Source organism: Nyctereutes procyonoides, unplaced genomic scaffold (genome assembly GCF_905146905.1).
Source record: "Nyctereutes procyonoides isolate TBG_1078 unplaced genomic scaffold, NYPRO_anot_genome, whole genome shotgun sequence".
NCBI lineage: Eukaryota > Metazoa > Chordata > Mammalia > Carnivora > Canidae > Nyctereutes > Nyctereutes procyonoides.
In genome coordinates, this window is record NW_026575144.1 from 6,676,227 (window position 1) to 6,688,711 (window position 12,485).

General features: G+C 38.6%; 1 protein-coding gene across 6 annotated transcripts in view; it reads left to right on the top strand.

The window, feature by feature from the left end:
* The window catches only part of ANK3 (ankyrin 3), a 326,326-nt gene that overhangs the window by 96,661 nt on the left and 217,180 nt on the right, over positions 1–12,485 (top strand). For all 6 annotated transcript variants that reach the window (XM_055308774.1, XM_055308770.1, XM_055308772.1 and 3 more), the window contains exons 2-4: positions 9,504–9,605; positions 10,006–10,104; positions 10,313–10,411. In XM_055308774.1, coding sequence (XP_055164749.1) covers positions 9,504–9,605; positions 10,006–10,104; positions 10,313–10,411 — 300 coding nt within the window. The remainder of the gene's footprint in view (positions 1–9,503; positions 9,606–10,005; positions 10,105–10,312; positions 10,412–12,485) is intronic.

A 12,485-nucleotide genomic window follows, 5' to 3' on the forward strand; every position in this document is an offset into this window, starting at 1 on the left:
ATCTTATTGGTAGTATGTGTGGCTTGTGTGTTTATTTTGTTTTGCTTTAGTTTGGGTCACCAAACATCTGTTTCCCCTTCTGGCAATATCGCTCTTATTTTCTTGAGGGGACCTACCTATTCCCTGAAATGTAGGTAGCAATTGTCTGGCCTGGTTCCCTAGTTCACCTTGGGCAAAGCGCCTGATTTTGTGATGCTTGCTGGCATCACCTGTGGAATAAGGTATTTGTTTTAGTAGTAACTGTCAGAAAGTTCATGTACGTGAGACCTACAGTTTGTTATACTTTAATGAATCAGAAGGCATTTAAGTACTCAGATATCTAATAACCATAACTAAAAATGGACACTTACAATATGTAGGGCATTTTCCATAGATTGCTGCAAATTCATTCTCACAGATACATGAAGTCTGTCATCTACTCTACAGATCAGAGACCAAGGTAATCTCAAACCCACTGGGAACTACCCCCTTTATCTTCTCTTCAAGTGTCGAAGAATCCCTAAGTCTGTCACTAGACTCTTAACCTTTCTTTGGTGAAATGGAGAGACAGCAAGAAATAGCAGACTTCTTGGTTCCCAATTAATTTGGTGTGGGTTTTTGCTTCTGGAGCATTAGACCATCCAAGGGATCAGCATTTCTTCATTCAGCACTACTGGGATTCTGTTATATAGAACTCAGCCATGAACAAGACAAGGATTGCCCTAAAAGAGATTACATCTCATCTTGATGGACACCTGGCACCTGAGCAGAATAGACCAAGTACTCTAGGAGTCAAGAGTGGGGGTCATATCTAGTGTTTATGGAGGGAAATTGCAGAGGTGAAGTGACATTTGAGCTGTGCCTAGGGTTTAGTTGCTGAATCTGTTGTTGGGGGAGAGGGAGCAAGGGCTGGTTGTCAGCATTACTGGCAAAAAGATGTGCTGGGTGATGTCACAGTGCCAGGAAATTATGGGTCCTGTCTAGAAATAATAAGCGTTTGAGAAATAAAAAGCTGTCCAGTTTGCCTTCAAGATAAGTACTCATGTTTTTAGTTCAGGCTGGAAGTGTTTGTTTGGGTCAGGTCTTAAAGTTAAGGCCTTGGAGGCCATCCCACAGCAATCAACTACTGTGGTTTAAAAGCAGAAACATTTATACAAATGAAGCATGCCATCAGACATCAACATATAAAGCAGATAACAGTGTATCTCCTTGGGGTGAAACTGCAGATTGGCATAAGGAAATCTGCTTGCTCAGCCTACTCTTGATCTCAGTATTTTTGGCCACCAGGGCTGCACAGGACCACTAGTATAAGAGGAAGAAGCCTGGGCTTTTATCAAGCAACTATGGCTCTCCATCCTTGCTGTTTACTTACTGGCTCTGTGACCTTGGACAAGTCACTTACCTTTTATGAAACTCAGTTTTTTGCATCTGTAATGAAGATTCCTGTCTTGACTGAATTTTTAAGAAATAAAAACTAACAATACATGTATAAAAATAATATACATAAGGTGCTTAGTGAAGTCTCTGACCCATAGTAGGAGTTCACTAAATTGCAGCTGTTTGTCATGATTTTCTCAGAACCCCCAGTGGGTCCTTGGTAAGCTCCTAGGCAGTGTTCAGTGACACTGGAATATTCAACTAGGGCTAGTTGTACTAACTACAACCTCTTAGAGGTTTTTTAGAATGATCTGGGCCTAGGGATCTCTGTGTGGCGCAGTGGTTTGGCGCCTGCCTTTGGCCCAGGGTGCGATCCTGGAGACCCGGGGTCGAATCCCACCTCAGGCTCCCGGTGCATGGAGCCTGCTTCTCCCTCTGCCTGTGTCTCTGCCTCTCTCTCTCTCTCTCTCTCTCTGACTATCATAAATAAACTAAAAAAAAAAAAAAAAAAAGAATGATCTGGGCCTAAATACATGGCTATGGACCTGAACTGGGCAATTAGAGCAGGAGGAATTTGGGGGGGGGGGGGCGGGGGGGAGGATTAAGCATATATCCAGCTGCGAGGAAAGCTATGATGTTAGGGTGATAAGAAAAGTAAGTCCTTTGAAGTGTACTGTAAACTGGCACAAAAGTAAGGGTTCTATGGAGGTAAAAATGACATGAAAACAAAAACCAGTTTTACTTGTCTGCAGAAACAGGGCACAGGAGGCAAAGCCTAGAACATCCCCAAAGTAGACAGTCTAACAAGAGATCCTCTAATAAACTGGGCCCCAAAGGGTGCAGCTCCCAATATAAAGACTGACAGGAAGTAAACCTATCACATGTAAAGTGTAGCAAAACTTGCCTGTCTCAATTTGTCACCAACTGGAAGGAAGAAAAAAAAAATCTTCTCTGAGAATGTGTAACCACAAGGAATCCCTCATATCCATACCAGTTTGAGATCTAAATTTATCTGTGTAGTCTTTTAAAACAAAAACAAAAAAACCCTGAAGGCAAGCGTTTATTTTAAAAAATAATCTTGGGTTGATACTGCCTCTAGGCAACTGGAAGTAGCAATCTTAAATTCTTCTTTGGAATATGGCCAGGCTTAAAAGAATTCCCAAAGATTAATTTCTAAGGAATATGAAATCATGATCAATAATCACAAACCACAGAAAGTATAAATTGGTATAATCACTTTGAAAGACAATTTACCATTAACTAGTAAAGTTGAATTAGCACATACCAAGTGACACAGCATTTATGATACTAGGTGCCTGTGTACACCGGGACTAGTGCCAGAATGTTCATGGCAGCACTGTCCATAGTGGACCCAAACTGGAAACAACTCAAACATTCATCAACTCCACAGTGGATAAATAGATTGTGTTACAATCACATAATGAAATCTTCTGCAGCCACCATGATAAATCGACTTCAGTTACACATGTCAGCCTGGATGAATCTAAGAAATACAACAGTAGACAAAGGAAGCATGTAGACTGAAGGATCCATAATGTATGATTTCTCTTATAGAAAGTGCAAAGACAGTCAACTACATAATATTTAGGTTAGAGAGGTTTACACTGATATTAAAACTATGAAGAAAGATATAAGAATAATTAACTAGAACAGATGATGCTTTTGGAGAGCTGGTCAAGGAAGGGCTCATTGGAAGTCTATGGAGCTACTTGTAACTTTCATTCTTGAGCTTACTGGGCATGCCAGCTTTTCTTTCAGGATTTTTTCCTTAAACTGTTCATATATGTTTCCTGCATTCTTTTGTATGTATGAGATACATTATGATAAGCACTTTTTTAAAAAAAAAATCTATTTTTATAGAGAGAAATAGAGCGAGCAGTGGGAGGGGCAGAGGGAGGGAGAAAATCTCCAGCAGACTACCTGCTGAGCATGGACCCCGCTCAGATCTCTGTCTCACAACCCTGAGATCATGAACTAAACTGAAAACAAGAGTCAGATGCTTAACCAACTAAGCTAGGTGCCCTGATAAGTACTTTTTGAAGGGAAGATAAAAACTAAAAAGGCGGGGCAGCCCGGGTGACTCAGCGGTTTAGCACCTGCCTTTGGTCCGGGGCGTGATCCTGGAGACCCGGGATTGAGTCCCACATCGGGCTACCTGCATGGAGCCTGCTTCTCCCTCCGCCTGTGTCTCTGCCTCTCTCTCTTTCTCTCTCTCTGTGTCTCTCATGAATAAATAAATAAAATCTTAAAAAAAAAAAACTAAAAAGGCCCCTAGAGACAGAATATTTGATAGGAAGTATACACATAATTTTCTGGAAGAGAGTTTGAGGGAAAGAATAAAGAAGAAGCAAATAACCAAAAATTCAGATCTCTCACATACGCAATTTGTAGCTATGTATGGTGACAAATATTGTGGTAATCACTTTACAATATACACAAATATATTACAATATGCGATGTGAAACTAATATTATATGTCAATTATACCACAATTAAAAGATTCACACAGAAGTTGTATACCTGAGTGGCTAGGAAGTTTTGGGACCTTTAAATCAAAATAAGAAGATCACATGTCTCAAATTAGTACCTAATTGCAGTGACAGATGCATTATATATTCTTAGAAACGTTTGTTATACCTGAAAGTACTTACATAGTTAATTTAGTGGTTGGATGGACTGATGGATGGATGGAAGATGAATGAATGAACCAAGAATTGCCAAGCATAAACTATGGGGCAGACATTTATTTTTTTTAAAGATTTTATTTATTTATTCAGGAGAGACACAGAGAAAGAGAGAGAGAGAGAGAAAGGCAGAGACACAGGCAGAGGAAGAAGCAGGCTCCATACAGGGAGACGGATGTGGGACTCGATCCTGGGTCTCCAAGCATGCCCTGGGCTTTCGCAGCACTAAACTGCTGACCCAGGCTGCCCCATTTATTAAGCCTCCTTTTTTGAGAGAGAGAGAGAGAGAGTATGCAGGTATGCACTTGAGTGGGGGTGTGGGGGGACAGAGAGAGAAGGAGAGAAAATCTTAAGCAGGCTCCACACTCAGTGCAGAGTGCAATGTGGGTCTCCGTCTTATGACCCTGAGATCGTGACCTGAGCCAAAATCAAGAGTCAAACATCCAACCAACTGAGCCATCTAGGCACCCCAAGCACTTTCTTAAAATAGTTGATTAACTGACTCTGGAGTCAATTTGTCTGAGTTTGTATTTCTGCCATTCATAAGCTGTGTGTCTTTGGGAAAGTCATGCATCCTTTCTATAGGTCACTTTCCTCATCTATAAAATGGAGCTAATAATAGTACTTACTTGTGTTAGTTGCCTAGGGCCACCAAAACCAACCACCACAGACTTGGTGACTAACAACCATAGGAACTTATTCATCATAGTTTTGGAGACCAGAGTCCAAAACCAAGGTGTCCACAGAGCCATACTCCCTACAAAGTCTCTAGTGGGTTATTTTTCCTTGTGTCTTCTGGCTTCCAGTGGCTCATGGCATTATCTTGTGTCAACTTAACTCCAATCTCTTCTTTTTTTTTTTTTTTTTTTGAGATATAGTTGTCATATAACATTATATTAGTTTGAGGTGTACAACATCATGACTTGATATTTATGTATCTTTTCTTTTTCCAAAGACACCAGTCATTATATTTAGGGTGCATTTTAATCCAATCATCTTAGCTAATTATATCTGCAAAGATCCTATGTCCAAATAATGTCATGTTCTGAGGTTCCAAGTGGACATGAATTTTGGGAAGACACTATTCAACTCACTATACTTCTTCATGGAAATATTATAAGGACTAAGTTAACATGAGGACACATGGAATTAATACTACATTAAGTGACTAATATAATGAAGTTATTATAAGACACTTATAATAGTGTCTAGTATATAGTCAGAGGTATGAAGTATTAGTTGATTACTGAGATTGGCACTTGGGAAATGCTTATTCATTTTAATCACTGCTTTCTGATTAATAATATCAATATTCCAGTGTCAGTGGAAATGCTGTTATTATATGAATTCCTAATAATGCTTGACTCTATCCTTGAAGCTATTTCCTTGAAAAGCATACATGGTTCATATTTCTTTCCTGTCTAGTAAAATGATTAAGTAGACAAGACATGAAAGGGTGATGAAAGATATTATCATTTTCTAGATTCTTCCTTCAGATTTTGATCATCTATGGGAAAAAAATGCAGACCAATCTGCTTATAATCATTTTGTGCCAACAGACTCCTTAGGCAGTGACCTCCTCTGTAGGACTTTCCATGTGGCAGAGCTCAGCTTCTCGTGAGACCTGATTTCCTTCCATAGTGCTGTGTCTACAACTGGCTTTAAGAGGCATTGTTTTGATAGAACATTTAAGATTAAAAAACAGGCTGTAGCCTTGGTTAAGAGTAACTCCTATGTTTCTAATGAAATGACAGCTAAGAATTGCAATATATGCATTGATATTGAGCCAAATACAAAATCTTATATTTTTTAGCATTAAAGAAATGGCACTGTATACATACTATAGATAGAATTTGAAAAAAAAATAGTGAAGAATCCATTATTTACCCTGCCACTTAAGCAACATGATTCTGGAAAGTTTATGAGTGAGGTGAGAGCAAGAAAGTCTTCATTTGTGCCGTTCTGTTTCTTTCACTGCCCTGCAGCCAGGTGTCGGCACAACCAGCGCACCATCGGTATCCAACAAATATTTGTGGAAGGAAGAGGTAGCTGTGTTCTTGCAAGTGGCTGAGAATAAAAGGAGGATCTTCTTAGATTCTTTTTCTGTAGGCATGAATAACTTCACCTCCTAAATTGTCATTCTTCTTCAAGGCAAATGTCATTTTCTTCCCCTTCCTGCTTTCACTTTGTATTTTCCTCCCTCTTTCCCCCCATACATTTTCCTTAGAGTATAAAGTGGCTGATTGTTATGTATTAGTGCGTTAAGGATGCCTGTATGTAACAGAGGGCTGAGGAAAGTGAAGAAAATTATTTTTGTTTTTTCTCCTGTTCTTAAAGTTCTCAGATGATAAATTAGCTACCTCAGAATTATCTGCTGCCAAGGTCACCGGGTGGAATAGATATTATGAAGGTATCCCAGAAAACCCTTTATCATTGGAGTAGGTGTTCTTAAACATGAATCCACAAGTAGGCTTGGCAGTCCTGAACCACATGAAATTAGTGGCAGATATATGTGTGTAAATGCAGATTTGCCGTGTGCATTTCATACATGTGCAATTGTTGAAGGAAAAGAACTTATTCATAACTTTTGTTAATCTCAAAATAATCTGACTCCAAATAGGTCAAGAACCACTGAATGAGAAAATTTGGGTTTTATTGTTTGTGTTTTGCTCTACTTTAGAGAGTCTGGTGGAAAAATTCTGAGAGGAAAATCAACGGTATGAATTGCCAGACTTTTCAGATGTAGGATAATGACGAGGCTTTCCTTGAATCATGATACCTCTTTTTGAACTGTTTAGCAGCTGTTTTTATGCACCGCGAGTCAGAATGGGGGATGCTTTACTCACGCATCAGGTTGTTATCTCTGGAAGTTGAAATATCCCGGCAAACTGATGTCATTTGTTCCCAGATCGGCATCAGAGCCCTTCTGGGCAAATTCACTGATAAGTCATCGAGCAGGCACAAAAAGATGATGTTTTACGGTACAATGAGCCATCCTTGCATAGCTAATTTGTAACTGAACTTTAAACCAGACCAAAAAAAAAAAAAAAAACAAGAGCAAAAACAAAACGACAAACCAACCATCTCAAAGTAGCAAGCCTCCTTAAAATAATATTTTATTTTTCTTGAAATTCCTGGAAACTTTGGTTTGTCCTTTGTCTTATTTGAAGCTGTATCTCTTGTCCTCTTCTTACTTAGCCCTCTGCTCTGATTAAATGATTTGCATGCTTGACTCAAATCCCAATTTTATTTTAGCAATAGCTGCATGTGTTCCCAGATACCCAACTCAATGGCTTCGTTTATCATCTCTGGCAGTCAGCTTGGTATTCTATCTAGTAGGTTCTCCATTTAAATAGCTGCTATTGTTGCAAAGCAAACTTCCTGTATTGTTGCAGGCAATATTTTAATTAATACAGTTACTTCCATACAATTTGCTTATTGACTCATTCATTCATTCACAAAACATCTATAGGCATCTGCTCTGTGCCAGGATGCTTCTAATTGCAGGGGAAACAAACAAACAAAAAGAATGTTATACATAGAGTCGCTCACTTGTGGTAGGTCAAGGCGTGTGGTAACTCAGGCAGGCCAAAGATTTAAGCCTAATGATGCCTACAATCTGTAAATAAATTGGTTTGCTCTTTATTTAAAGCAGTGGTTCTCAGCAGGGGAAATCCCTCCCTCCTCTGCTGCCAACGGAAATTTGGCAATTCAGGATACATTTTTAGTAGTCACAAATAGGGGATAGCTGGTGAAGGCCAGGGATGCTAGCAAACATCGACACCAAACAGGACCATCTCCCCATCAAAGAATTATCTGGATCAAAATGCTAGTAGGGGTGCCTGGCTGGCTCAGTTGGTGGAGCATGTCACTGTTGATCTCTGGGTTGTGAGTTTGAGCCCCACGTTGGATGTAGAGATTGCCTAAAATAAAATAAAGTCCTTTTAAAAAAATGCCAGTAGTATTGAGATTAGAAAGGCCTGATTCAAAGAAAAAAGGATACTCCTTCACTGAGAGGTGTACTGCTATCAGTGAGAAGGGTTGACATCATAGAAACGGTGGTCTCTCCTTCGAGGACCTGAGCAAGTAAAATCTTAACTAAATTGACCCACACGGGAACCAAAGATCCTTCTGAGAGATGGGATTTCCTTCAGCTCAATTACATTTCCAGGGATGAATTAGCATTCCTCAAAGATTGGCATCTTGTCTACTTTCCAGCTGCCTGCCCCTTGATCTGCTTCTGCTTGTTCTTAAGGGGCTTACAGTTTAGGGGGAAAGAAGGACAGGTATAGCCAAACCCATAAGGCTGTGTGAGAAATACCAAGAGGGCTCGATGAATTTAACGCTTTGGGAGCACTGAGCAATTGATCGCTGCCCAGGAGGTTTAGGAAGGCTTTCCAGCCTGTGAACAGGGGCTTTGAAGGTTTTCACCAAATGGGTAAAAGAAGATAATTTCCTCTCTTATTTAAACCATACCTGGTGTGATAGCAGTGATAACCAGTGGAGGAAATGTTTTTGGCTCCCCTTTCAGGAAAACCTGCTTCTGTGTTGTTCTCCAAGGAGCAGGACTCTTTACAAATTGTGCCCATCTAACTTTGAAGTCTTTTCTCTCACTGTCTTCTTTCTGTTAAAGATTTCCCTAGTAGATGGTTTGACCTCCACCATCATAGATACTAAAGTTTAGCCAAAGGACAGAGTTGTAAGCTCTTGGTGAATGAATTACAGATTTGGTTTTTGTTGTTTTTAAATTTGTATGTGTTCATTTATTTGCTCTTGCTGATGCTCCTAATAGAGTTTTCTCAGGTAGTGGCTGTAGCTTGCTCGAAAACCTGTGGAAAGTATGCTTCACAATCTGTGTAGACCTTTCTAGATGCTTTTCAAATACATTCTACGTTCCAACTGGTGGCTATGTGCTGTAGAAAAATCCAAGAGAACATCTTCCAAATTCTGTTAAACTAGTATAACAACATTACATATATTTGTGAAGCTATGAGTTGAAAAAACTGGTTATAATAGTTAACTATGGAATAGATGTTAAGTTTCTGACAAATAGAATAGTGAGATTTTCATAATGAGAACACCAGGAAGTTATGGGATTTCTCTTTTTTTTTTTCCGGGAATTGTATGTTGATTTAAGGTACCTACATCATAGGGGACATTTTCTCTTTCAGTTCAGGATGAGTTATGACATCATGGTAACTTTGTATACTTCAAACTCACTTTTCAAGAATTTGTCCTTTTCCTGATGACTTTACAAAGACCTTTTTTTTTTTCTTTTTTCTTTTTTTTTTTTTTTACAAAGACCTTTGATGGTATTTTCATGTTAGAAATAAAATAGTTCCATTTAAAATATATTTCTTTTTAGTTTGAAGTATAAGCTGAATAGTTCTAACGTATATAAGTTTAATTTTTCATCAAAATATCTTTCTTTTTTTATTTTAGTCTGATGCCAATGCAAGTTACTTAAGAGCAGCTCGAGCTGGACACCTGGAAAAGGCTCTCGACTACATAAAAAATGGGGTTGACATCAATATTTGCAATCAGGTTAGTTGTAGTTATTGTTGCCATTTAAATTTTTACTTAAAATTTTAAAAATCTGGACTATAAACTCCTTGAATCTTTCACTGGTTATTACTAAGACTCACTCTTTTTTGCTAGAGGTTTTTTTTTGGTATCATCAGCTCAGATTTTCAAATGACTCTGCTTTGTTAAAGAAGCATTCAGAAATGTAGGTAGGCATCCTTTAATAATCTCTAGAATTTAGTAAATAATGATACCAGAACAACCCACCTAATTTTCAAGTACCTTTATTCCTAATTCAAGTTTCTACACTGCACACATACAAGTGATTGTTGGTAGGATATGATCTTCAGAGTTCTGAGTAGACTGTTTGCTGCTTTATTCTCCACCTGCTGAGTAAAGCTTTCTCTTCACTCTTAATCAGAACGGGTTGAACGCTCTTCATCTTGCTTCCAAAGAAGGCCATGTGGAAGTTGTTTCTGAACTACTACAGAGAGAAGCCAATGTGGATGCAGCTACGAAGGTCAGTATCCCACATTTAATGCTTTTTATGTCACTTGACAAATCCAATGAGGTTTCAGCCCTCAATAAGAATCAAGGCAAGCTTCTCATTAGATACTTCTCAGCCATGTTCTCTTTTGGAAACTTATAAACATAGAAGGATTCCATATTTTATAAAATGTTGAAAAAGAAATAAAGAGGGTGAGTTGACATATCTTTTCATTTTACAGAAAGGAAACACAGCCTTGCATATAGCATCTTTGGCCGGGCAAGCAGAGGTAGTAAAGGTCTTGGTTACAAATGGAGCCAATGTCAATGCACAATCTCAGGTAAACCTACAATTCTGTTGCAAATAAATGTTGTTATAATTTATAAATGTTCTTTGGGTCAAGTCCTTACTTGGTTTATATGTCCTTTTATATGTGAGAGAGATTTTTAAAAAGTCACCTGTCTATGAAACTGGATCACTGGTAGTTCTAGACACAAATGTTTATGGAATAGCTGTAATGCAAAGTCTTTTACTCTTTTATTATGCTAACTCAGGTCTAGTCTCAGTACCTATTAACTTATAAAGGAAATGAGAATGCCTATAAATGAGGAAATGCTCTTAAAAGTTCATAATGTTTCAGGGCTTTATCAGGTTGAAAAAGGGAAAACACTACTTAATTTCTGTTCCATTACTAAGGCCTCATTGTTGTTCCCTGTAACAGATTAAAAGAAAAAGAAAAAAAATAGAATAAACTTAAAAATTCCCCAAACTAAAATTTCCAGATTCTTTGTTTTGCATATATGCTAATTATTCATCCAGGAGGACCTCCTGTGTGCTCTGAGTCTTGTATGAAGTTCTAAAAAGAACACCAATAGGGATGCCTGGGTGGCTCAGCGGTTGAGTGCCTGCCTTCCACCCAGGGCATGATCCTGGAGTCCCGAGATCGAGTCCCACATCGGGCTCCCTGTATGGAGCCTGCTTCTCTCTCTCTCTCTCTCTCTCTCTCTGTTTCTCTCTCTCTCTCATGAATAAATAAATAAAATCTTTAAATAAATAAATAAATAAATAGAACACCAATAGATCATCACTTGGTAGACTTTTAGTCTAAAATAATTTACTTTAAAATAGGTCTAAAAATAAGCTCTCATAATCTGAATCTTTTATTATTTCAGTCCCCACAGAAAAGAGGTTGTATTGGAAAGAAAACATCATCATAACACATAAGTATCCACTAATAACCTGACCATTTTTAAAACTGGTCCTTGCTCAAACATTCCTTCTAGCTGAATGCTTTCATCTGTTCCTGTTTGTCAGTCTGCACCCCAGGTGGGCAGGTACTGGACAAATAGATTACAGAACAAAACTGCAGGTTTTGCAAAAGACACAGGATCACTTGAAGTTAGGGAGATGGGGTTGGAAAACCCTGGGTGCACAAGTATGCTGGGGGTTGTGGTTTTCTAGCAATGTGTGAAGAATTAGGATGATTTTCTGATTAAGTGTTTCAAGTGAGAACAATTTGAAAATCAAATGATTAAATAACCAAGAAAAATTAGGTGAGGACTGTGGTTTGAAAATACATTTGCAGAAAGGCTATCTTCTTACTTATGCTGTGAAAAAAAAAATGAAGGACATCAAGCCATCATATAATTTTCTGGAAAAATTATGTTTTTCTTCCACAGAAATACTATTTGGTTTAGTCTTTGTTCATTGTGAGAACCCGTACTTGATTTTCAGTTATAACCAATGTTTTGTTAACTCATAAACTTGGTTTTACAGTTTCTAGTTTTGTCTTTTGGAATAGAGTCTCCATCTAATTTTTTTCGTTATTTACTATGGCTTTTTTTTTTTTTTAAAGATTTTATTTTTTCATGAGAAATACAGAGAGAGAGGCAGAGACACAGGCAGGGGAGAAGCAGGCTCCATGCAGGGAGCCTGACATGGGACTCGATCCCGGGTCTCCAGGATCACGCCCTGGGCTGAACGCGGCGCTAAACCGCTGAGCCACCCGGGCTGCCCTACTATGGCTTTTTTTGGTTTCCATTTTAAGTGTACCCGATATCCTCAGCCATCTTCAGTACTGATTATCTGTGGATAACAGGGGTCTTTTATATTTTATGGGTCCACAAAATTGCAATGATTCCTCCATGGCTACTCCAGCCATAGCAGCTTGACTCTGATGCTGTTAAATATCAGTGTCATGGAGAGGCAAATGCACAGCACTTCCAAAAGTGTGATCTCTTGTGTATCTGGTCTGATTCTTTACTACTTCCTTGTGGTTGGGCCTTTAATATATGGTCTGTGCCACTTATGCTGATTCCCTATGAGTATTTAGTTGGAGTAATAATGCTTTTCCAGAAGGAAAGGCTATAAGATGGAATATTGACAGGTATAGTACTTGAGAGGGATACTGACCA